Source organism: Sceloporus undulatus, chromosome 3, assembly GCF_019175285.1.
Source record: "Sceloporus undulatus isolate JIND9_A2432 ecotype Alabama chromosome 3, SceUnd_v1.1, whole genome shotgun sequence".
Taxonomy (NCBI): Eukaryota; Metazoa; Chordata; class Lepidosauria; order Squamata; family Phrynosomatidae; genus Sceloporus; species Sceloporus undulatus.
In genome coordinates this window covers 71601588-71629447 of record NC_056524.1, presented here as the reverse complement: position 1 = coordinate 71629447, position 27860 = coordinate 71601588, and the positions used below count along the sequence as shown (strand labels likewise).

Sequence of the window (27860 nt, the reverse complement as noted above, 5' to 3'; positions counted from 1 at the left end):
GGACCCCAGGGGTGGGTATATGAAAGTTTCAAATATCATAGCATCATAGAATCATAGAGTGGAAGAGACCACTAGGGCCATCAGTCCAACCCCCTGCCATGCAGGAAATCCAATCAAAGCCTCCGACAGTGGCCATCCAGCCTCTGTTTAAAGACCTCCAAGGGAGGAGACTCTATCACCCTCGAGGGAGTGCATTTCACTGTCGAACAGCCCTTACTGTCAGGAAGTTCCTCTAATGTTCAGGTGGAATCTCTTTTCCTGTAGCTTGCATCCATTGTTCTGTGTCTGTTTCTGGAGCATGGGGGCATCACCTCAAAACAAGCTTGCTCCCTCTTTAATATGACATCCTTTCAAATATTTAAACAGGGTTATTAATCACCTCTTAACCTTCTTTTCTCAGGCTAAATATCCCCAGCTCCCTAAGTTCGTTCATCATAGGGCATGGTTTCCCGACCCTTCACCATTTTGTTGCCCTCCTTTGGCCACGCCCGTTTTCCTTTCTGAATTGTGGCGCCCAGAACTGGACACAATATTCTAGGTGGGGCCTGACCAAAGCAGAATACAGTGGCACTATTACTTCTCTTGAATATGTAAGAGCACTTTAAACTGCAAAACACCAACATCATCATTCACTGAAATGTAGGCTGCTATTTTCAGTTTTGGGAGGGAATCATATTGGGCCACTCTTGCAATGTATCATCCATCCTGTCTCTTATTGAGTTTAGGACACAAGGTGGCTTGCAACAGTTAAAACAAACACAGTTTAAACATTGACAGCATACAAAAATTTGGAAGTAATTAAACTTCTAAAGATGAGCAGGCACAGCCATACTGCATCCTTGCATGGAGAAAGCCTCTTAAATGGGTCAATGAACGATAATAACCTTCTTCCCATCAGACTTCAGGCAAGTGATTCAGTGATGTACTCCAGAGAGAAATCCTCATGCTTACAGATTTGAGGAATTAAGAGGCATAATGTGCTCTGCTCAAATATCAGGATCTTTTTCTTTGTTCCTAACCAAATAAAGGGATGTGATATTATTTTTGCATGACTCATGATTTGATTTTTTTAAATCTATGAGTGCTTTCTTTTGAAGTCACTGAAGCCTTATGCAAATATTATGGTGTTTTTTTAAAGAAATCCATTCTTTTATTTAAAATGTCTTGTATTTGCTTATGAATAGAGGTAGGTGTCTAACACATGGAAAGAAGAAACACACATTTATGGGGGTGACACAAATACTCAACAAGTGTGGTACATGCACTGGATATGCTGCCCATCATTGTACCATATTTTATATATTTAAACTGGTAAAGCTATAAATAATAGGCTGCGAATAGGTCTCATTGAACCAAACAGGATATACATTTCTACATACATGTGATATAAAAACACTACTGCTTTTAAAATCAAGATTGGAATATCATGCAGCCCTCCAGAAGTTAATGGACTACAAATCCCAGTAGCTCTAGCCAGCATAGCAAGAAGTGAGGAACAATGGGAATTACAGCCTAAAGGCAAAAAGCTTAATATATAGGTTGATATATATTTACCTTGATACCTATAGATATATACTTTGATACCTAGATATACACCTTAATATATATGTTTGGCTTATAGTTCTGGTGGCAGGAGAAACCTTTAATGGGATTATGCTTTTAACTTTCTAAAATTATGTTTTAATTGTGCTTTAAACTTTTTAAACTTTGTGTTTTTTATAGAATTGTTAGTTTGTTTTTTAACTTTTGAACAAATAGTTTTTTAGCTGTACCTTGGTATAAATTGGATCTAAACCATCTTGAGTCTTTTGCAAGGAGAAAGGTGGGATATAATTTATATATGCATGATTCGCAGCCCTGTTTTAAAGGTATAAAAGTGTTTACAGAAACATATAAAACACAAAAAATACACCTTAAACAGCTCGGACCTTAAAACGCTAACATTACAAAATATTGCTAAAGGGCTGAAGAAGGTAGGTTTTCAGTTTTCCAAAAGTCAGTGTAATTGTTGCATCTCTGTTTCTGCATACTAATATCAATGCATGTGGAAACATACTATGGATCTTCTCCACTACTTCAGTTTATGTCTAGAACGTGTATAACTGTGTTTTACAGACTTTCTACATGAAATAGGTTTTGTGGTGGTAAGCAAATTGTTAAAATTACAGTACTTGCTCCTTTCTTTGTGGAGAAAAATAGCAATTTCGGTACTTTCCTAGAATGGATTAACTACTCACTGACATGGAAATCACAGCCTGCAATTACATATACAGTGGACCCTTTTTATATGCTGGGGTTTGGTTCCAAGATCCCCTGTGGATAACAAAATCCGTGGATGCTCAAGTCCCATTAAATACAATGGCATAGCAAAATGGTGTCCCTTATAAAAAAAATGGAAAATCAAGGTTTGATATTTGAAATTTATCCTTTTTTTTAACATTTTCTAACCGTAGATGCTTGAAACCATGTATAAAAAAATCAGTGTATAAGAAGGGCTGATTGTACATGTGATTGCTTATATGAAAAATGTCCCATACCTCACTCCACTGATTCTTGAAATAGCAGCTCCTCCTAGTATGGGCTGAGTCCCTAGAATCCCATAGCCTTCCCAGTTCAACTGATTAGAGATAACAATAGAAATTCCCTTTGTATGCTGCTTGCAATCCCATTTGAGGCATTGATCAGCACAAAACACGGGTATGCAACACAACCTGAGTGCCTCAGTTCCAGAAGATATCTTCATATTCTAGATAAGAACAAATAATCATGAAGGAAGCACAAGAACTCCAGGAAAGGATCAAGAAAACACACAAAACAGTATTTTCTTGTTGCACAGGTTACTGGAGTGCTTAGTTATTTCATTGCTTGAGTTAAAGGGGGAGGTCATCTGGAGGTGCATGATGAGACAGAGAAACAGAGCGCCAATATTTTGGAAACAGGTAAGAAAGAATAGTTGATGGGCTGGGCACAGATGTAGAAGGCTGCAATTCTCATCATACTGTCATTCTTACCAGCACTTGAATCCTATTTTGGGAGAAAAGTGGGATATAAATCCTTGAAATAAATAAATTAAATAAATAGTTTTTGTGATAATTATAATGCCTATACAATTTCATTACTGATATCAAAGCCATGTATTATAGTAATTCTCCAATATGGTCTATGACTTTAAAAAAAACCAAATACAGAAAAGCAAAACATTCTCCACAAGTATATAAATGTTCCTGTTTATACCCGGGGAAAAATAAATCACATTATACTAAAAAAACTTCACTACCATATATTTTTCATGGCTGTTATCTTTACAATATGATCTGTTGAAATTTCACTTGTTAATGAGTTGCCAATTAACAAAGAGTATGGCAAGTCATAGTATGGTGAATGTCTTATTCAAGAAAAATCGTAACACAAGAGCCTGTTACAAAAATGGTACGGGGCGCCTTTCGCTTAAGGGAGGATCTGTTCCAGACCCCTTCCCCCCCATGTAAGGGAAATTCTGCAGATGCTCAAGCCCCATTTAAAACAATGGGGCTCGTGCACACAGTGTGGTGTGGTGCACATGTTGCGCGCACACACACACTATTGCCTTTTATGGCAAACAGCTTTCAGCGTAAGCTGAAAGTTGCATAAAGCATGACCATACATGACAAAGGTGCACTGTATAGTATTTCTTTCTCCTCATCTTTTAAAGAAAGGTCACTTTAGTTTCCATTTTACACTTTTCATCCCCCTTTCTTTTCAAATTATTACTCAGAGTAACTAAATACCTATGTCCAGAAAGATATCTAAGAACTGCAATTTTCAATACAAAGAAACATGTGCATCAAATTGTATGTATACATTTTAAATAAGACAGTGATTACAAAATAGAAGTGCCTCTTCAACACTTATAAGCATATGTGACATCAGTGATGAATTTCCCACATATTCAAGTATACAGCAGAAATTTTACTTCACTAGTTAGGTCTATATTCAGGTCGGGTTAGTCTAGGTTAAATCTCAGAGAATTCTCATTTCTGGCTTATCTCCAAATCACTCTGCCCTCTTAAACTGTCCTGGTAGATTATATTACAGGACTCTCATTTATAAAGCAGCTTCCTAGTTGCATGATGGACCTGACAATTAATTGCACTGAGTGATACTAGTGCAGTCTATTTATACCTATTCATAGTTAGAAAACACAAATGACTTCTCTTTTGAAAAGAAGGCCAGATTGATTTTTATGCAATGTTTTGGATCCTTAGGCACCAAAGTATCAAGGATAACAAGTATGGGGAACATTTCTGATGTAGTTGCTTCTTGCTCAAGTTGTATCCAAGTCCAAATTTTATCAACGTGGGGACATGGTTCCCATGTGAATGTGGAGATCTAAACTTTACAAGATCTGTTTAAGGTGCTGAACGTGTTTTCAGGGTTCAGTTCAGCTCTATGGATAGCTCCTTTAGAGTTCATACTAATCTTCGAGTGAATTAGGGATGAGAAGAATATTTGAAAATATTTGAAAAATGGTGGGGGGGGAAATATGCCTCTCAAGTGATGAGAAAGTGTGATGAGAAAAATCCTGGACTGACCAAAAAATATCCTTTGCAGTTCAGGGCTTATTCTATGCTAAATTTGCATGTGGCTGTTTGGGTCAAAAAATAGCATTTTCTGATCGGGAAATGCTATTTCCTGTGTTGAAAATGTTTCATGTGCAAAACAATCACATGCAAATTTTATGTAGAATAAGTCTCATATTGCAAATAATCTTCAAAAACTGCAAAGTTTTTGATGACTTTCTTGTAGTGGTCAGAAAATTGTTAAAATTACTTGCTCCTTTCTTTGTGGAGAAAAATAGCAAAGAATCACAGTACTTTCCTAGAATGGATTAACCACTCATTGATATGGAAACCACAGCTTGCCATTATATATGCATGTGACTGTTTATATGGAAGATGTCACATACCATTAGAAGAGCAGTAATCATATATTGCTTTTGTTCAAAGGAATTAGGTCTTTCACAGCAAGGGCAAGCTATTATCAACTTTCTTGTTGTGCAGTTCAAGAACCCAACAATTCCATTATGGCAAACAAAGGGATGGCCAGGATGTTTTTGTTGTTTGCCTTCAAGTCCTTTTCCTACTTATAGCGACCCTAAACTGAACCTATCAAGAGGTTTTCTTGGCAAGATCTGTTCAGAATGTGGTGTGTCATTGCCTTCCCCTGAAGATGAGAACATGTGACTTGCCAAAGGTCACCCACTGGGTTTCATGGTTGAATGGGAAATCGAACCCTGGTCTCCCGAGTCATAGTCCAATACTACTATGCAATGCTGGTAGAGCCACATAAAGAACTAACTGTCTTGCGGTAGAAGAAATTGTGTGTATGCTAGAGTGTATCTGTTATGAGAAATGCTATGAAACTTGTCTTCCTGATGTGTGTGTGTGTTCACTTACCATGGCCCTGAATGTACTCTGACTGCAAGCAGCCATGAGGCTTATCCCATCTGGACAAGTAATCAAAAGTGAGCTTTGAAATAGAGATCAGTGAAATAGTTTGGGAGCTGCAATAGTGAAAAAGTCACACTTCCAGAAGACAGGAAGAGAGAATTGATTTACAGCAGGATGCTTCCTGAACCAAGCCGGAGAGGGCTAATTTACAGCTCTACTCCCCATTTTTGAAACCATATCTTAGTGATCCTTTACTATGCAGATTTGGCCTTTCACGTATGATAGACAATCTTTGCCTGAAACTAGTTTTAGCTTATAAAAGATCCTAAATTTTCTTTGTTAGAAGAAGAAGGGAGCTAGCTTGGAGTTTCAAGGGAAATCTCATGTCCCCTGTATCTCAAATTGGTTCCAACTCATGCTGCCCTTCATGAAGCAGCTGAGTTCTACAATCATCATGAGATCACATCTTCAGAGTGCTGAAGGTAATTATCACATGTGTGTGAATGTGTGTGTGCTTGCATGTGTGCAAATGTATGTGTGTGTTTTCCTTTAATAAAATACAATTCTCAGATCTGAAGAGTTCTGCCTGCATTCCTCTATCCCAGCAACCTCTGTATAAAAGTGGGAAACGATTCCAAAAGAGTTGTTTGTTGCATAACCTGTTAAATAATTTAGCTAATTAAAACCCCCCCTAGAAATACCCATTGCTACATATCCTTATATGGTTTTATAGGTATATCCACACATAATAAATGAAGCACCAAGTACCAATATGGCATCCAATGAGATTAATTAATAATTCTTCATTATGCATTCATAGACCCAAACAATCTAGCTAGGTTATTATGCCTTGGAGACTAGGTTTAGCAATCTTAGTGGAAATACAAGTCACAAATGAATTCAGTATCATTATATTCTACATTAATTTTCACCAACTTGGCACACCCTACTTTCATCAAATCCATCTGGATTATCTAGACCCATTTCAAACCAGCTTCAGGGCGGGATATGGAGTTGAGTCTGCCATGGTCGCCTTAGTTGATAATCTCCATCTGGGCACCGACAGGGGACATGTGACCCTGTTGGTGCTCATGGACATCTCAGCGGCACTCAATACCATTGACCATGGTATACTTCTGGAACGCCTGAGTGAGTTAGGAATTGTAGGCACTGCACTCCAGTGGTTCTGTTCCTACCTGTAGGGCAGATTCCAGATGGTGATTCTGGGGGGCAGTTGCTCTTCTAAAAGAGAGCTGACATCTGACATCCCTTAGGGTGCCATTCTGTCCCCCATGCTGTTTAACATTTACATGAACTCACTGGGCGAGATCATCCAGAGACATGGGGCACGGTGTTATCAGTACACTCATGACATCCAAATATGATTCTCTATGCCTCCGACTCTTGCAGTAATTAAGGATGGCATCTCTCCTCTGAATGCCTACCTTGAATCGATAATGGGCTGGATGAGGGAAAACAAACTCAAGATGAATTCAGAGGAAACCGAGGTACTTGTGATAGGTACTTTAAGTCCTGGAAAGGAAATTTGTCAACCTGTCCTGGATAGGGTCACACTTCCCCTAAAGGACGAAATTCGCAGATTGGGAGTACTCCTGGACATGTCCTTGCAGTTGTCATCTCAAGTAGATGCGACAGCCAGGAGTGCTTGGTATCAATTTCGATTGATACGTCAACTGCGTCCCTACCTGGACTGAAAGGAACTTGAAGCAGTGATACATGCTCTGGTAATCTCTCATCTTGATTTCTGTAATGTGCTCTACATGGAGCTACCTCTGTACCAAGTTAGGAAGCTTCAATTAGTTCAAAATATGGCAGCCAGACTGGTCACCGGCTCTTCAAGGTCTGACCATATAACACCAGTTCTAAAAGCTCTTCACTAGCTACAGATTAGCTTCCGGGCACAATACAAGGTGTTGGTTATTACCTTTAAAGCCCTACATGGCTTGGGCCTGAGTTACTTACAGGACTACATCTCCCTATATAATCTGCCCCGCACACTCAGAACATCCAGGAAGAACTTGCTAGAATTACAAACGACTAGATTAGTAGTTTTTGGGGTTTTTTTGGGCTATGTGGTCATGTTCTAGAAGAGTTTCTTTCTGATGTTTCGCCAGAATCTGTGGCTGGGATCTTCAGAGAATTCTGTGGCATATAATGGCAATACAATATAATGGCATAACAAAATAGTGTCCCTTATAAAAAATGGAAAAATCAAGGTTTGATATTTGAAATTTATACTTTTTTTGAACATTTTCAAACTGTGGATGCTTGAATCCATGTATAAAAAATCGGCACATAAGAAGGGTTGACTGTATTTGTAATTTGTATATTTTATCAGGTTGTAATCCCACCTCAATCCATCTGGTAGAGGAGGGAAAATATAAATAAATTTTCTTGCTTTCTTATTTATTTATTATTATTATTATCTAGTATGCCTATCAGCCAAAGTAACTAGAGAAGATGGGATTTGGAACACAACAAATCTGGAGAACAACAGGTTAGGAAATGCTATTTTAAGCTGTGAATACGTGCTACTACAACCAGTATACAGTGGATCCTTGTTATACGCTGGGGTTTGGTTCCAAGATCCGTGTATGCTCAAGTCCCATTAAGTATAATGACATAGCAAAATGGTGTCCCTAATAAAAAATGGAACATCAAGGTAAATTTATACTTTTTTGGAACATTTTCAAACCGTGTATGCTTAAATCCGTGTATAAAAAATCCGTGTATAAGAAGGGCTGACTGTACAAGTAACAATATATTCAGTCGCGTAAGCATAGAGTGCACTCGCGTCATATGCGGGCATACCTTACACGGCTTTCAGCATACACTGAAAGGCATGCTGGGAAAAGGGGTGGCGCCCCCCATAAGAGTTAATGGGGCTCAAGCATAGGCGGAATTCCCTTTATGCAAGGGGGGGTCCATAGCAGATCCCCCGTGTAAAGGAAAAGCGGACTGTACAAATAATAACACACCTCAGTTGCCCTTTTATTATACTTGTTTTAATTGTGCAATATTATCACATTTAGATGTTCCCCCATAAGCTCATCAGATAGCCCCTTAAAAAGCAAATGCTCCAGAAGAAGAGAAAATGCTGTTTCTCTCTATTGCTAGGCAGTTCCTGTTTGTGTTTTTTGTATCAGAAAAAAAACCTTGAATACATAGGATAATCCCCTAGAAACTCTTCTAGGACAGGAAAAATTGTGGCAATTTTGTTGACTTTTTTTAGTTATGCCTAACTTTTGAATGGTTTTGAAGTGTTAGAAAATGAAACAATGTGGAATGAAAGAACAGCTAATCAAATTATGCAGCAATTATGAACATTTGCAAGTTAATTTCACATAAAGGCTTGGTTTGGAGAGAAAAACAGAAAATGATTATTTAGTACAATAACATACATTACATAATTGTTTTATCCTTTGTGATTATGTAATTAATGAGGTCAAATCTGCAGTTTAATGTGTTGTTACAGGGATGATGCCATGTCTGTGAACTGTATGACAAAATTTTATCCCACAAATAATGGGAGAAGAATGATTTCTTACTATACACCAGGAGTGGGTGGGTTTAGGTTTTGTTAGGTTCTCTTCAGGCTTTGCAGCTAGTTTCTACATGAGCATTATAGATTGGACTCCAATACCATAATTTTATTATAGAACACAGACCGGAAGACCCTTCAGAAATAACCATACATCTTTAAGGTATTCCTGGCCATTCAATAAACATCTGTGTATTCAGGGAGCACTGATCACCACACGACCCTGAACACATGTAATCCTGCCTGATTTTGGAAGCTTATCAGGGTCAGTAACTGGATAGGAAACCACCAGGAATCTTCAGGTAAGAGTAAGAAGGATTCCTGCATAAAACTCTGGGGAGGTGTTTCCAATTAGAACTGAATGTGTTAGACTAGATAAATGGTCTGATTTCTATAAGTTACCATCCCGTGTTTCTAATTATGGAGACATTCCTGGTAAACAATTTTCTGTGTTTTGATTTAAATGAGATTGACCGGACTATACCTATTATAATTTTTTCCTATATGTTCAGGCTCCATCTACCATTTTTATTAAAGTGTCACCACCAGCACACAAAGAGGAAGTATCAGCAGACTAGGGGAGATAACAAAGTTTGCAGAAGTGCACAGATTATTAAAAAGGAGATTTTTGAAAGATGTTTTGCAAATGCTTTTAAAAAGATTTACACCCTGTATCAAGATAGGAAGATTCAGGCTGTGCTACTCACATATAGACTATAACAGTGGTGAAGTACTGAGCTGCTTTAACAGTTGCCCAGCTGACCTCTCTACACTCTGGGCACTCCAACAAGTGTTTGAAAGGGCAGGCTGGGCCAGACATCAATCAGTCCATTCCATGTCTTCAAAGCTCATTGGAAGAAGGATGTCTTGAAAAACACCCATCAGGTCAGATAGCCCAATCTACCCCTTTAAAGGTCTTCCAGCCACGGAGGAATGCCTCTGAAAGCATGGAACAGGTTGACTGCCACCAGCTCAGCATGGATGGGACTTTCAAAGCTCTTTCGCTTCCTTGTGCTAGGTGGCTTTTTCGTGCTGGACAGCCTATCCAAGCTAGATACAGTTTCTGTGCATTGCTAGGTATTTGGGGGATCATTCAACTGAATTTGACACTATTTGGGGCAGAGAGCTATTTGATGACAATTTTACCAGCCAACAAGTTCAAACTCCACCATTTTCCCTTGCCGGCCATATACTGTATGATTCAGATTTCCTTTTAACTTGCAATTGCGAATGGCTATAATATAATAAAATAAATTGAAGCCACACCCTATTGCAGTACACAGTTAATATGATCAGAGCCTAGGTAGAATGGAGGAGGTAATATGCAGACCCCCTAAGCAAATAGGAACTTAAACCTAGAGAGTTTAGGATTGTGCCATCAAGTGCACATTTCTCCATTTGTACATTTCTATACGACACAGGGCACATGCTTCCATTCAGCTCATGGCCCAGTTTACAAGTTCAACAAAGAAAAAAGTAAAATTGTCTCCACAGCTAAGAAATAGAAACTACCAGGGACAACAATAGTTTATTCATTATCCCAATAAATATTCCCAAAGACAAATCTTGACTTTCCTCTATAAAACACAAAGGCTATCACCACTCACCCCTAGAAAATGCAAAACACTGTACATTGAAAAACTAGTCTAGTGTGATATGGAGGAGAGAAATACACTTATTTTGACCAACAGAGGAGCTGATGGACCTGGAGCTGCAGGCATAGAAGCAAGAAGTGGGATATAATCCAGTTAAGAGTGACTGGTGAAAAGAGGCCTCCTGTGTTGAAATAATCATACTGCCTGGCCATTCCTGTCTGTGACTCATGTCATAGAGGCAGGCTAGGCATGAGATATGCCCTTTAACAAATAGTGGTTATTATTATCATTTATTTATTTATTATATAGCGCTGTAGATTTGCACAGCACTGTACATAAAGACAATAAATATATAAGAGTAAACCTGTCTATGGCATACAATCTAAGAAATAATAGGATAATACATATAAAATACATAGCAATATAGGAAATGGTTCAATAAAACAGGCAACAAAAGAACATCAAATAACAAATGCTAATCACGCAATGCCTGGGAATGCTTCTCTGTACAGGATGGTCTTCAACTCTGTTTTGAAGCTGGTTAAAGAAGTGATGGCTCTTGCTCATGGGGGAAGAAGGTTCTAGGAGTGAGGGGCAGCAAGTGAAAAGGGGTGAATCCGGGATGGGGCAGAGGAAATCCTGGGCTGAGATAGCCGACCTTGACTAACAGAGTGGAGGGCCCAAGTGGGAAGGTGAGGAGAAAGAAGGTCTGATAAATAAGGAGGGGCCAGCCCATGGAGGGTTGTATTCGTGAGTACACACACATACACACTCTACAGTGCTACAAAACTGCCTTAAGTGGGTAGAGCAAAGTACTCAGTGTGTGTGAGACGCCTGACAGATCATCCCAAAGCTTTTTCACCATATACCCCATACTAAACCTAAAGTTTTGTTGTTTAAAATGGACATTTTGGGTTTTTTTAAACCACAAAAGCTCTCTTTATTAAGCACAGGGGACAACAGAAATGAAAGAGGAGCTAGTTTTCCCCCATTCGAATATGGCATATAGCAGTGCTCGGTGTCACCCAGTGTGATAACTCATGGGTGCCACCCCCCCCCCACACACAATGACCTCCTCCTGTTTCACACCATACAGAATCCTTAGCAGTGCTTTTTTGCATTAATGTTACTTATAAATCAGAATTCTCATTTAGCACTGAGTGTAATGCTAATAGTTGTGACAAAAACAACTAACAAAATTAAAATATTAAACATTAAATCAATTATTAAATTAAAATTAAAATTAAAATTAAAATATACAATATCATATGAACAACTTAAATGTATATACACATGCATAGTGATTATTTGGTTAAAATGTGATGTTTAAAAAATTAATATTAAATATTTCAAAAATTTAAAAATTAACATTTTGAAATTTTAAATTTTAAAAATTCTGAGGCCTCTCTTTTCTCTTCCCACTGAGTTTCACCCCACTCCCACCATCTTTTAAAGCATTTTAAAGAGAAACAGATGAATGTCACAGCCCATGTCTGCCAAGAAGTAGGTATTTGAGAAGCAATGGTGTCATCCCCCTTAAGGTGTCAGCTGGTGCGGTCTGCACCCTCCTAGTGATACCACTGGCATATATATAGTAGCTTTCAGTCTGTTTTCCTAGACATTATAAAATTATGCTGTTCACAAAAATGACACAAGAACAAGTCTTGGGTATTATTCCCCCTGCCAACTTTGTTTGGTTTATGTAATGAGAAATGGTAAAGATTAGAAAGTACCTTTCAGTGACATCATATTCTGATTAAATCATTAGTGCAACTCCTGCTTATACAGATCAAAAGCTAAAATGCAGTGTATAGTTTCTAGCGCGCGTGCGTGTGTGTGTGTGTGTATATAAACAGTTGGTCTATGCTGTAGACAGAATAATAAAGCTACAAAAATTATGAAAAATTCCAGAAAGGACTGCCTTCAAAGTGTACCTCTGTGATACACTTTATATTTCCTGCACTTAGTTCAGACTAGCTGATTATTCCCCTTTCTCAAAATATAATTATTTTGTTGACCAGTATGTAAAATGCATTTGCTCTGTTAGAAAAATGCAGCTTCTAATGTGACAGCAAGCGATTAAATCCAAAGTCTTTGCCAAACAGGGATATATATCTCTTTCCCTAGCAATGATTTTGGTCCTTGCTATTCTTCATTCTTTCCCTTTCTCATCTTAGCAACAGTCAAAGTGCAACCAATCGACAGCTGCTTCGTCACTGCTTGAGCATCACAGTCTGAGGTTACTATCGTGCATTGACCGACAGTAACCGAGCAGGAATGGGAGAAAGCTGCTTCATGCGGCACCTCTGCTGCAGTGCACCTGCTATGATAAGGACGGGCTTTTCTTGACTCCTCTAACCAGGATTAGCAAATAATATAGAGCAAATCCTATTTTTGATCATTTGCATTATTGAAGGGCTCAGAATGTACAGCCTTGTAGGAACCGAGAACAAAATACGTGCTTGCTTAAATGAATGTGTCAGAACGATTTTGTAACATTACCTCAACAATTGCTTTACACAGAAACCTAGCATATTCATATTCATCCCAAGATTTGACAACAATGATAGTAGTCTGATGTGAATTCTACTTTCCCCACCAAATATTTTAGTATGCAGGGCAGGGAGGGGGGCAGAAATACACTGTGTGTATGTACCTTCAAGTGGCCTTATGGCAACCCCATGAATTTCATAGGGTTTTGTTTGGCAAGGAATATTCAGAAGTAGATTTGCCTGTTCTTTTACCTAGAGAAATGTATCTTGAGCATTTGTTTTTGAATGTGAAAGTAAGGAAGACAAACAACTATATCTGTTCCTCCTATCAGACATAGAACCAATACTGACAGGTAGATAGATGTTTACTTCCACTGGGGACATTGTACTAGTTAACTTAAAGCAGCTAAAGAAATAAAAACATGTTCCATATTACTGTTTTCTAAAATGCTCAAGGTAGCTAAACCTGATCTACAAAACTCATTTTTAGTCAGAGAGACAGAGCATGTGTGTATTGAGGTTCAAATTCTTGCTTGTACTTGTTGTGTGCTTCCAAGCCATTTCCAACTTATTTTCTTGGCAAGATTTGTTCAGAGGGGGCTTGCTTTTGACTTTCTCAGAGGCTGGGAGTGTGTGCCATTTCCAGAGTCACCCAATGGGTTCCTATGGCCGAGCAGAGATTTGAACCCTGGTCTTCAGAATTGTAGTCCAACACTCAAACCCACTATACCTTGAATGCTTACAAACTCACAGTTCAGATGTTGGACTGCAATTTCCATCACTTTCATCATGGCATCACCAATTGTGAGGAATGATGGAAGTTGCTGCCTGGTACACATGTAAGGAAGCTAATGCTCATCTTCTGCCTTTAATGCTGAGAAGTACACCGCATATGCAAAAGGCACAATATTTTCACAATATTTCCATTAATAAGCAGGACAACATCTACTCTTACAAGTTACATGTGCTCATATGGAGTTTCATATTCATCAGTCGTCCATGGAACTTTGGCTCACATTTTTCACTTTGCTTACTGTTCAGTGAGAGGAGGAAACAATACTCTCAATGACTTCAGAATAAGACTTCTGAATGTCTTGTCTATTTGCAACAAACTTATCATATGAGGCAAATAGTAGAGGATGCATTCCCCCTCTTTCCCACCCCTCATATTACTCTGGTGCTGAAACAGCAAAAGAGGCTGTGAGAGGATATTAAGACTCTACAGATCCAGAATTCAATCCTATTTACACTTACATGGGAGTAATTGTGACTTCTGAACAAACTTCATTCTCAGTTTGTAAGCATTCATATTGTCAAGCAATAAACAAACAAACAAACAAACTAGCAAAATTTAAATTACATGTTTAAATTAAAATATTATACACACAGCCTAAATGGAATTACATGTACATGGTTAAATGTGGTTAAAGTGAAAATTTGGTAAGATGTGGATTTTTAAAAAGTTTTTAAAAAATTAAAAACATTCAAGAAATGTTATAAATTTTATATTTAATTAAAAAAAAACTGGGCCTCCCCTTTCTCATTCCATCGAGCCTTGCCCCACTTACCACCATTTCTTCAGTGTTTTAAAGGGAAGCTGGTGAACACTACACCCCTTTTTGTTAAAGGGCAGATATTTGGGTAACAGTGGTGTCACCACCACCCCTTAGGCTATCACCTGGTGTAGCCTGAACTCTCTGTACCACCTGGTGACATGGCTGCTCAGATGCACAATGTCTTTGGCACAGTTAGTCTCAAACATGCTACAAGATCCCTTTGCATCGTTCATTAAAGTATGACACTAGACTCATTTTCTCTAGGGTCATTTTCTCTGTAGAACAATTTCCTACTGGGAATTCCAATAGACATCCTCTTTTTCTTCCACAGAGGACAGGTATCGTTTGAGAATAACATAGCTACAACTGAATGTTCTCTTCCAGTTTGTAATCTGGAACATTAGCTGTCAGACATTACCATTCTGTTCCTATTTTCTGCTCAGTGTTGTGAATTCATATCTACACACACACACTTGATCTTAGCCAAAAGGCCGAGAAGCGAATTCATATCTTATTATGCCTTTTTCTTTAAATCAACAGTGCAGTCTTTTTACAGACCTTAGATTAGGGATCAGAAAGAAACTCTCTTCCTATCCTTTGGTTTGTCCAGGACCTAAACCCCAAGACAGATTTGTCCATTGCTAGAGGATCTAAATCAAAGGACAGTCTTAAAATGGTTCTTTATCCAATTCGCATGTGCAAGAAACATCTTAGATCAGCACTTGAGGCTAGAACAATGGATTTTTCAGCATGGAGTGGAGAATATAAGTCTCAAAGGCACAGAACATACCACCCAAAAAGGGCGGCCTGGCAGTGCCTGTTTTCCCTCCGCAGGGAAGTCGCAGCTGCCAAACCACGTGGCTCCCCTGCAGAGTAAAAAGAACCTGCTTTTTGTGGGTTCTTTTTACGCTGCAGCTGTGGCATAACAAGTGTGCCACAGTGCGCCATTAGCGCACTCGTTATACAAGCACCACATGGTTCCGTGTGGTTCCGTGTGGATGCCGCGTGGCGCTTGCGTAACAATGGCCGCGCCCATGTGTACAGGGCACCGCCACTGTGACACCGTCATCTAGTACTAGGGTTGAGGGGCGTGTGGAAACCCTAGCATGTCACCATGACACTGGTATGTACCAGGCCAAAGTCATCTTAAGATGTTTTTAACAGTCAACCCTGTTTTTTATCTTAACCATACAGATGACAATGACAGAAGTATAGTCCTCTGTGGTTTCACAGCATTTCCAATTTTAAACACAACTGTACAAACTGTTTCAACATAACAGATTAACTACATCCAAGACTTCGCTAAATATACCAATTCCCAGTCTTTAACCCTTATTTCTACAATTTGTAGTTAAACAAAACTGTAATCAAGCATAGCAACCCCCCAACCCAAAAGATCAAAAAAGATGCGTTTCCAGGCCTTTCTGGTTTTCTATCCAACCTACTATGATCCGGCCCTACTTACAAATAGTGGAAATTACTTTCAAAAATAATTAATTATAGTTGTAGTGTCAACCTAAACAATAGCTATTACACTTACACTTTTTAAAGTAATAACTTTTTATTTTCTTGTTTCTCCAAAGTAATTAGTCATCTTTTAAAAAAACTGATGGCTACATGCCTCTGCTTTGTGATAGAAAGCACACTTTCTTTCTGTCCTTATTATTGCTTCTCATTGTTGCTCAATTAAACTGTTGCATAAAAGTACCCTTGGGGGTTTAAAACTGCTTTTGAGTAACATTTTTTAAAAATGCAAGATACCTGTTTTTCCAGTACCATTTTCAGCTCTTAAAGTATTTAGCCATAATTTTAAAACCAAGCAATAAAATAAAATAAAATAAATCCAATACATGATCATAAAATGGTGCCTATATATATATTTAAAAGGTTAGAATGAATTCAAGCGTACTTCAAATTATCCTGTATGGGAGCAACCTTAATATTAGCAATTTTGTAGTTTCCCAGCTGCACTATTAACAAATACTGTTCTTTTTTTTTTTTTTTTTTTACTTTAAATATTTGGAAGTGTGGACCATTTTAAATAAGTTCATAAGTATCTGACGTGTGTGTGTTTAGTGCCTTCCAATTTTTCCGATTTATGGCAACCCTATCATGGGGTTTTCTTGACAAAATTTGTTCAGAAGAGGTTTGCCAATGCCTTCCCTTGTGGTTGAAAGCATGTGATTTGCTCAGGTCACCCAGTAGATTTCACTGCTGAGCGGGAATTGAAACCTGGTCTCCAGAGTCATACTCCAATGCTCAAACTGCTACACCACACTGGCTCTATATCTTCAGGACTATTCTCAATTTATCCTTAATAATCCTTAACTATCCTCAAATCCCAATCTATGATATTCCCAATTTATGAATATCAATAGTAAAGTTTTCCTTCTATTTTCCCCTACTATTTCAACCACATATTCACTAAGAATCAAAAGAACCTAATATATAAAGTTTTCTTTCTATTGCCAAACTAGACCATTTGAAGCTTGACTGTGTCCCAGACTGTCCTAGGAATTGAGCCTAATGGGCCACTGATTGAAAAGGGGGAGGGGGTACAATATCTACATTGGCTCTTCCTTTGAAACACTCATTTATATTTAATAGTCATAATCTGTTTATTTCTTTACTATATATATAGGCTTCCCATATCCCGCCTGGGGACGGGACTTTCCCGGTTTGGGGCAGGGCCACACGGTCCCGCCCCGGTTTGGCCCCTCCCCCAGGGGGACCTCCCCCAGCAGGGCCCTCTTTTTCTTTCTTTTTTTAGCAGCTCCAAGCCCTCCCCCCCCCCCCCGCGCGCCCAGGCAGCTCGCCCTTCCCCTATGTCTGTATGCCACCCTCGCCGCCTCCCTGCCTGGCTTAGCCTAGAGAGGCAGGTCTTCAAAACATCTGCCACTCAGAGCTATTCCAGCCCACTTGGTATATATACCCTGCAAGAGGCCTTACTTTCCAGGTTACAGTGAGAAACGAAAAAAAGGCCATAAATCGTTCATGTTTCACTGGGAGTCTAAATGCCTCATCTTTTAAATTCTACCACTCAGTATCTTTGTAATTCTTTATCACAGGATCGTTTTTGAGGCCCTAAAAACCCTTTACTTGTAATATGCAAATTTCTCCCAAGCTGACCAATGGGAAAGAAGCAATCACCTCCATTTTTGGTTGGTTTTCAATGGCTTGGTGAAGGAAGAGATTTTGCCTTGCAAGTTGCTGGTAAAATAATAGAAGGCTTTGGGGTGGCAAAAGGCTGCAGAAATAGTTTGACCCTCCCCCTTAAACATCCATGGCTCAGTGCTATGGGATTCTGGGAATTGTAGTTTCTTGTGGCACCACAGCTCTTTTGACAAAAGGAGACTGAATGGAGGCGTTGCCTGGCTGGGGGCAGAGCCTCTTGCCAGCAGTGAGAAGGCTGCGATGATGAGGAAAAGCAGGGGCTCCTCTGGTGGTCCTGGCCACTTCCCTTGGCTCCTCCCTCCTCCTCCTCCTCCTCCTCCTCTCAGAGCTCATTCACCACTCCTGGCTTTTCTCCCCCCCCCCCCTCTGCACTTTGAGACTCCTTTAACTGCCCCAAGCTCAATGCTCTGGAAATGCTGGTGTCTGTGAGGCATTGGCTTCTCTGTCAGAGAGCTCTGGTGCCACAATAAACACTACAATTCCCAGGATTCCATAGCACTGAGCCCTGGCAGTCCAAGCAGTGTGTTTTGGACACAGAGATCCTCCAAATGAATCCAGTCCCTAGCTTTTATCTCTCTCACACACTGCAGGAATAATAACCACTTTAACTCAGTGCTAGGGAATCCTGGGAATGCTTTGGTTTGGGAGACATTGAACTTCTCTGTCAGTGATGGCTCTGAGGCACAATAGACTACAATTCCCAGCATTCCCCAGCCACTAACCCAGGACAGTTAAGTCCATCTCAAACTGGGTTATTTCCTCAGTGTGGATGCAGCTTTGGTGAGGAACTCTGGGCATTTCAGTCCAGCATTGTTTTATTTCGGCAGTGCATTTTGGATTAGAGACAAGGTGACCAGGCATCCTCCTCCTTTTCAGGATATGTCCTCTTCTGTCATTTCAAATGTCCTCCATTTGGATCATGGCTAAGAAGCATGGATTTATAATTACATGGGTGTTTTTAGCTTTTATTTTGGCCATGTTCTACATATTTTTGCTTGGGTGCTCTACATTTTAGGGTGAGGGCCTTGGTCACCTTGGTCAAGAGGCTTTCCAGGGGTTTAACTGCCATTCTGCTGTGGTGCTGGAACAAACCCCAATTCCCAGAATTCCATAGCATTCAGCCAAGACAGTTAAAGTGGTATCAAACCAGATTATTTCTCCAGTGTAGATGCAGGCCAAGCCTTTTGCTTCTCTTTGCCTGAGATTTCAAAGCCCGCCTCCATGGCACCACAAAAAACTACAAATCCCAGGATTCCATAGGATGGAGTGATGAGAGTGGAAGCCGTGTGGCAGCAGCCTAGTGTGCTAATGCAGTTCTTAAGATGGTGCACCTCTTGCCTACAGAGTCTCACAAAACTTTTTTGTTTAACAACTTGTACCCATTAACTCCCATTTCATGTCTCCTTTATTTAGTGGGGAAGGAATACAGACAACAAAACAAGTCAAATGAAAGAAAAACCAAAGTCCTTGACCAAAGTGTTTGGTTGTGGAATAAGCCTCTGAAATATGCAAGAGGCAATGTTAAAATAAAGCCATGTTCAATGCTCAAATGTGCTGTTTGGAATGGGGAGGGGGGGTGGCCAGAAAGGGAAGTACATTTTCCGTGATCTGTCTCAAATAATGTCAAAAGTCCTCCATTTTGATCATGCCTAAGAAACAGGATTATATTAACGTTTCTAAAAAAAGCCTCAATTTTTTGCGTGCCTCCATTTTTATAAAAATTGTCCTACATTTGAAAATGTTGTCCTGCATTTGTCCTACATTTGTCCCGGTTTGGAGGTCCTCACTTATGGCAACCCCATATATATACAATGTAAGGAATGGAGCATTATGTAGCCGGCAGCCACTGCAGTGCAATAGCTCAACTAAACAAAAGCTGAAAATTACAGCATAAAGAAAGCTATTTGTCTTGTTTTTACTTCATAACATCTTGTTTACTCCCTTTGCTACCATTTAGTTTCTAGCTTTCTACTTTCACCTGTCTTAGTACTGTCTTAGGTGCAAGATGAAATATATTTTTGTTGGTTACCCTTCCTTTCCACCATGGTCCTTCCTGGATGAGTAGGAGAGATCTTTAAACTCAATGTTCACAGCTGGTCTTCGGGGAAGGTAGAGAAGAAGCGATGGGCTTCTGTCAAAGCATTGTCCACCTTTTTCAAATGGCCACTGAGCAAATGGACCTCCTGTGTGTCTGTGCCAGTAGAGACCACTTCATCCACAGAAACACAACCTACTGACTTTGGCTCAGGCATAGCAGGTGCAGAATTGTTGGCATTCTAGAGAGAAGACATAAAAATCAATACACATTTCCACACCACCTGTCCCTAAGAAATGGTATTCACTAAACATTTGTACTAATGCATTACTTTGTAGCCAAAACAAAACAGAAGAGGAAAAAATAAGACCTAATCCAGGTGTTGTAAAATCTCTTCTTATTTTATGCCTAATAATTACTTGACAGAGATCATGACTGTTCATACAGGAAGGTACATTCCAATTCTAATATTCATCTATGTCAATCACAAAATTATTGCATTAACCAAGATCTGACTCACACAATGGGCTAAATTCTCTTTTAGTCCCAAACTAAAGCAGACCCATTGAATCCATGGGGATTATCTACATGTTGACTCACCATTCAAGAAATTGGCTGAGACTAACCAAGCGTATGCTAGACATTGCTTTTCCTTTATTCCTGTCACCTAAGTTTCTGTGAAGAAACAATATTCTAGTCTACACACACGTGCTAAACCATACTTCAGCTGTTTTAGTAAGAATGAGCCACTTTTCCAGGGTAAATCAAGGCACTTTTTAAGTAATAGTTGTGTATCCAAATGGATAACTCAGTTGTGATTTTTGGACACCCGTAAAGACAAATGGACACGTACAATTTAATCAGTTAATGCACATGTTTTTCATCCCTGTTTCAATACTTTTGACAAGTTATTGCAAAAATAAAAATAATCTCCAAATAGCTCTGTTTTGGTAGTCCCAGGTATTTTTATATAATTTTTTCTTCAGGCTTTGTATAAGAGGTTTTTCTCTTTCTTTAAAATCCAGATTTCTTATGGCAGTGGGGCAGGATAACAAAAATTTGCTAGGATATGATATGTGTAAATGTTTTGCACGTTCGCATCATGATTTCGTTAAAAAAAAACTTTCAACACAATCTAAATGTCAGGATTACATATAGTAGAGAATTTTCCACTTATGGATGTTTGAATGAGAGGAATAGACACCCCAGTACAAACTCCTTTAAAAATGCCCTGGAGTAAGCTGAGACCTAATCATTACTTTTGTCAGCCTGGCTCCCTCCATATATGAAATAAAAACAGATGTCAGACTTCTTTTTTATGCAATTAGAAACTGCATTCATAATAGTAAGGAATGGCCAAACGCAGGGGATCAAAGAACCAGTGAATACCTAGCACTGCAAATAGCTCACTGCATTATGTCCTGGCACCTACTGATTAGGTTTATGAAACAGACCCATTCCATCAACTCTAGACTGAGCAGACAAGTAGTGTGAGATGTTCCAGGAGGAGCTACACAACTTGGTCCTTTTTGGTCAGGCTTGTGGCACCTGGGCCCCCAGATTTATGTCACACACATCCCAAGTCTCAACCTTAACATCCCCCTAGAAACTTTGCTCATTCACCAAGCTTGGTCAGGTATGTGGTGTGAGTTTTGTTTCTGTAAGATATCAAATGCATTCTTGCTTGTTATTCATATGGCAGTAAGTAAGTACGTGGAGAACAAACATTCTGCATTTTTTTTTAAAAAAATAAGCATCACCCCATTATAACCCATGTTGTTTAAGAAATAAAAAAACAATTTTCTAACTGGATTCAATGTTTCCCATAGGTGGGCAGAATGACAATCCCAGCCTCAAGATAACTACCACCCATTATGCACCATGTCTGGTCAAAAGCCTACCTGGAAATCAAGATCAATTAACATATGCTGCTGCACCACTATTTGTCTGGGGGTCCCTAGGTCTCCAGGGCCCAGATGATACAGTAACAAATGCAATGCAGCCAATCTTAAAGACTTAAAACACGTCAAAGAAATCACTTGAAGATTGTTGACTTTACCCCACATAATTCTGGACACATACTGTCCATAAGAGAAGCCTTGCGGATCAGATAAGGGAGAAAATCAGTCCAGTAGCTTGTTTTTACAATGGCTAACAGCCTCATCGTATCCCCGACCGTTATGGGTGGTTTCAGTATAACTATTCTTAAAAATATTTTTCAAGTAACTAGCCAGATGTTTAGAAAGCCTCAAAGCAAAGCATAAATTAAAGCAGTATGCTCACTTGGTTCTTAATACCACTACAAGTATTCTATGTCTCTACATATGTGCGTTCCAGTTGCATATACCATATAACCTACTTTCTAGCAATACGCTACCTTTAATGCCATCCAAGCCAGTGGCCATTACCATTCAGAGATTAAACTGAGCACTGCCAGGTAACTGCCAAAAGAATTCTGAGTTCACATTACTCTTAGGCCAAGATCTAACGCTAAACCTGGTCTCACCCAATAAGATACTTTAATTCAGAAGCAAAAAAATGCACACTCAAAAGCACTAATAAACTATTTTTACTGCTCAGAATGTTGGAGCTACACTGCTGCTTTTTCTGTGTGTGATGCACCATGGTAGACCACAAGGACCGTGGGAAAGAGCTAGATTACAAGAGGCCAAAGTCACCCCCACTAGGTGAAACCATGCACCATTAGCCACAGACCATTCACTCAACCTAGCAAAGATGCACCAGGGATGAATACGGCAACATGTAGATATATGGCAGGAATATGTAATCTCTCGGCCATCCTGGAGCAAACTTTAAAGTAGATAACTTCAATAACAACAAAACAAATGGCATCAATGGGAGATTCAGATTGAAGTTAACAAACTGGAATTATTGGGTTTCATGCAAAGATGGCTTTTGCTCACATAAAGCACTTTCCCCTCATGCAAGGCAGGGCACCAGACTTTGCCAATCTCCTTATAATACAGCAGCTCTTTCACACCATAGTCCACTATGTTCCACAATGACTTCTTTCATGAGCAGCTTTTCCAAGAGTCTTGAAGAAGCTTAAAGGTTTTAATCCCTGAAGGCCACAAGATTCATCTGATCTTGGAAGCTACGATCAGGGAGAGAACCTGATTAATACTAGGATGAGGACTACTATGGAATACCAGGGGCTGTAGATGTATTTCAGAAAGAGGCAACGGCAAACCACATCTGAGTATTCCTTCCAAGAAAACTCGTTTGAAATGCATGTGATTGAAGGCACATACACATAAACACAGAGAATGGAAAAGGAATGGGTATAAAAGTCAATTGTATATATGTGGCCATGTGTGCCATCATGTGGGAGTCTATGTTGTTGTTGTTTTTCTCATTACTTCTGTTTGTTCTTGTGAGTCTTCAAGTAGTTTTCAACTTATGGTAACCCTAAGGTGAACCTATCATTGGATTTTCCTGGCAGGTTTCTTCAGAGAAGGTCTGCCACTACCTTCCCTGAGGCTAGAGAAAGTATGACTTGCCCATTACTTCTGTAGATTTAAATAATATCAGGCCTGATAAATAGCCATTCAGTGGTTCACCCTGCAATTGAGGGTGCATTTGAGCCACTACATAAATATACATCTCTAAGATACAGTATAAAGAAGCTGCCTTTTTGGCTGAAATGCCTTGCTAAATAAAAGTACCAGTAAAGAAAAGTGTACACTTTTACAACATATTTTAACTATATTTGAAAGTAATACACACAGAATACATGCAACTCAGACTAGAGCTGAAGCGTTAGCTCAGTTTGCAAACACAGAATCTAATGTATATGCCGTCAATACCCAACAAGCCATGCCAGAGGTTTGACCATTTTGGCAGTACTTTGCCCAATAATTCATGAAGTGTTTTAAATGATTAAATGTTTTTGCCCACTTTTAAAAAGAGAGGAAACTGTCTGGAACATTTTGCTTTCTCCCTTCATCCCCACTTTGGTTGAACTAAACAATCAAATGGACCTCATACTGATCAGGCCTGATATAATCAAACTCAACCAACACTGTTCTTCTCCAATTACTTCTTTAAAGTACATTTCTTTCCAAAACTGTTCAAAAATTCAAGAGCCACACTTTTGAATATTCCGCATTATGTAGCTTCTAAATACTTTATTTAAGTAGGAAGAATTCCCCTCCCCACTCTCTTCTTTCTGGGTTAATCATCATTCATTCTAAAAAATATAACACGGCCAGGACACAAGAGCAGACACATTTGATGTGTTTACTTTTGTCCTTACTTGGGGAGACTGAGTCATGAAACCCACTCGGGTGGCCTTGGCCGAGTCACACCCTCTCAGCCTCAGTCCCACTGAAATCAGTAAACATTTATTCCAATGGGTTTACTCTACCTATGACTCAGGATGGATCCAACCCATATTCTGAAAGTAAGGTCTGTCTCAGCTCAATGTTGCTGTAGACATGAGCTACGGAAACTGGGGTTTGCAACCAGTCTTCACTCAAACCCACTTCCTAATAGGATAGGTAGATCTTTCAACCTAGTTTAGCTTTTTGAGGATTTTAATACGTTCCATGTTACAGAGCAAGACGTAGGCTGGGCAGCAAGAAAGACATCCATTCCACAATGACAAGAGTTATGAAAAACCTTCAGTTCAGGAACAGTTCTTTTTAAAGGAACCCTTACTCTCCGGGTACCTTTCTGGCAAGTTTATCACCAAATCCACCTTATGTAGGAGGCTGGAAAGGTTAGCAAGTGCCTGGCTAAATATATTTTCAAATCACAGAGGTTGGTGGGGAGAAAGTGAGCATGCGCAGAGCTCCACTAAGTCCCCCCTCCCTCCCTCTGCTCTCTCTTTTCTCATGAACAGCCCGGCAGAGGTAACTCTCGGTCAAACCCTGCTCTGTGCAGCTGACTTTAAAACCAAGATGATGCAAAGGACAAAAAAAGCAAAGCAAAACCAACACCCCCCCCCCCAAATAAACCCCGCAGTTCTCACCAGGCTAGACCTGCAAGATGACAACACGGTTTAGTGCCACAATACCACAACTTTGGAAGGTGAACAAAGCGAAAGGAGGGAGAAAATTTGTCTCTGGAGGCAAAACGATGAGATATAACACACCACACACACCACACGTGTGTGTGTGTGTGTGTGTAATTATAGAATAACACAGTTGGAAGAGGCCACAAGGGGCATCTAGAATAACACACACACAATATTTCGCATTCATGATTGCAAAGAATGAAGTAGAACCCTTAAGAGGCATGCACTATATATATATATATACTATATATTAAAAAACCCAATGAAGTAGAACCCCCTAACAGCATATATTGTGTGGTGTGTGTGTGTGTGTTAAACCCAATGAAGTAGAAACCTTTGACAGCACACACACACCAACACGCATATATATATTATATATATATATATTATATATATATAGCCCCAGAGATGTTTCCTTACCAACAGCAAGTTCAGTGCTGATGCTCCAGGCAAGGTTTATGATGAATGCCAAAGAGAAAGAAGAGGCGTCTTCCTCTTGCCTTCGGTAGACAAACACTCACAAACCCCTGTTCAAGTGAAGGGTGATCCATCACAGCAGAGTCGGATTAAGGACGCAACCACCCCCGGCTACATCCACACTGCAGAGAATAATCCGGTCTGACACCACTTTAACTGCCATGGCTCAGTGCTATGGGATCCTGGGAACTGCAGCTTGTTGTGGCAGCAGAGGTAGTCGATGGGTTGTCTTTGCTTATGAACACACACACACACACACACACTGTACATCCCTCCATTGGGGCTCCCTGCTTTTTTCTTTCTCACCCCCCCCCCGCCAAAGGGAACCCATTTCTCGTGGGGTATGGATCGATGTGCTGGACTCGGACTCTGGAGACCTGAGTTCGAATTCCCGCTCAGACACTAAAACCCATTGGCTGACCTTGGGAGAGTCACACTCTCTCGGCCTCGGGGGGAACGGCAACGGCAAGCCCCTTCTGAACACATCTCGCCAGGAAAAATAAAAATAAACGCCTTTGGGGACGACGTGGAGACAAACAACACACACACACACCTCTCTCTTTGCTTTGCCCCGCTCCAATCCCCAGCATCCCTCCTCCTTTTGGAGTGGATTTAGTCGAAGCATTCATTCCAAGAGAATCTTCTTCTTCCTCCTCCTGTCCTCCAGATGTCCTAAACGCAAAGGAGGACGAGGCACCGCAAAATGTAATCCCCATGTTTCCCTATGGGCAAGTAGTCTCCAATGATTCTCATGGGAAAGTATGTTTCCTCTGGGCATTTGGTTTCAGAACCTCCCTCTTGGAGGTCTTCCTGGCCAGAAGGCTGAAGTGGAGTACACGTCCGGGAAAAGGAGGACCTCTCTTCAGCCCTGTCCTTTCCCTCCCCATTTGGGATCACACACACAAACCTCCAAAGGAGAAGCTGTAGCCAAAGGGGTTGGGATTGCCCCCATTCAGCAAATCCAAGCTCCCCCTTCTCCCCCCAAACAAAGCCCTGCCTGAAGGGAGCTGGGAAGGGAATGGGGCCCCCACTCACCAGAGCAGCGCCCCCGGAGAAAGCGGCCATCAGGCAGGCCATGAGCCCTCCCGGCTGCAGCCCCTACAAAGAGAAGCCCAGCCAGAAGAGCCAGGGAAGCCCCAGCAGCAGCAGCAGCAGCAGCCGCACGCAGCAGGCCAGCAGCAGCCAGCAGCAGCAGCAGCCAGAATAGAGGACCACAAAACAACTGCACTTCCTCGCAGTAGCCAGGATGGAGGAATTGCTTTTATCTTTACACGGCTGCTTCTTTCTCGGCCTCCCATTGGTTCTCCCCCGACTTCCCCTCGCTCAGGATTGGCTGAGGCGCATCATAGGCTCTCGCAGGTAAACGTGCTCTTGTTTTTTTCCCACCTGCCCTTCTTCTCACGGTTGCCTCCACACTGCAGAAGTTATCCGCTTTGATCCCGCTTCAACTGCTTTGGAATGGTCGTTTGGTTGGGGCACACCCAGTTCTACTTTGCCTACATTTTCTCTTCTTTTTTTTGGGGGGGGCGGGGGAGGGGAGAAGTTACAAAATAAAAAAAGGAAAACAAGAGATAAAGATAAAAAGTAAACAATAAATAAATCTGGCCACTATCTTTGAACAAGTAGACTAATAAGGCCTGATTTCCAATACCTTTTAAACCAGATCACAAATCAGTTTGAACCAATTCAAATGATTCTCACTTAGATCGATTCACCAAAGCGATTCAGAGAGGGGGGGCCCGCGCCAAAACCCATTTAACCCATTTTTTTTTTGACGCTGATGTTTTCTGCATCTTTTTGGATACATCGATTCTGCGCAAGTGTGAACCAGATGCAGATCAGAGTCGGTATAAATTTGCCCTTTGGCCGGCTGGAGCGGGTCGGTTTTGAACCAATTCATTTGTCAGTGTGAACCACAAGTGGGTGATTTTACAGGGGGAAAATGTGATCGGGGCAAACGTGGTGGGAACCATGCTCCGCTGTCAAATCGATCCATCAATTCAGATCACAAAACGCTTTTTTTGTAAATTGGAATGAGGCCTAAGGGCCAAAACATACTGCAGGAATGATCCATCTTGAGACTACTTTAACCACCCTGGATCAGTGCTAGGGAATTTTGGGAGCTGTAGTTGGTTGTGGCACCAGAGCTCTCTGACAGAGAAGGCTCAATACGTCACAAAGCTACACTTCCTAGAATTCCCCTACCAATGAGCAAGGGCGGTTAAAGTGGTCTCAAGATGGATTATTCTTGCAGTACGTTTTGGCTAGACTCTCAGAAATGCAGACTGAGTGGTTTCCCATCCCAATAGTTTCTTCTTCATATATACACACACACACACACACACACACACACAAGCAAAATACAAAAGGATACACTAATAATCTTACATATGCAATAATAATCTTGTATATTCTTTTCCATCTCTCTCTTCTTCTACAGTATGCTTCTTATATATTCTTTCCACTTTTTACTTCCTAATCTTTGATAGTTCTATGGCCATC

General features: G+C 40.3%; 1 protein-coding gene across 1 annotated transcript in view; it reads right to left on the bottom strand.

Annotated features, from left to right (window-relative positions):
• Positions 1 to 26523, bottom strand: part of ABCG1 (ATP binding cassette subfamily G member 1) — a 54433-nt gene extending 27910 nt beyond the window's left edge. Inside the window, 5 exon segments of the mRNA XM_042460094.1 lie at position 17900; positions 19838 to 19866; positions 19869 to 19917; positions 19920 to 20084; positions 26394 to 26523. Coding sequence (XP_042316028.1) covers position 17900; positions 19838 to 19866; positions 19869 to 19917; positions 19920 to 20084; positions 26394 to 26435 — 286 coding nt within the window. The 5' untranslated portion in view covers positions 26436 to 26523.
• Between the last annotated feature and the right edge of the window lie 1337 nt (positions 26524 to 27860).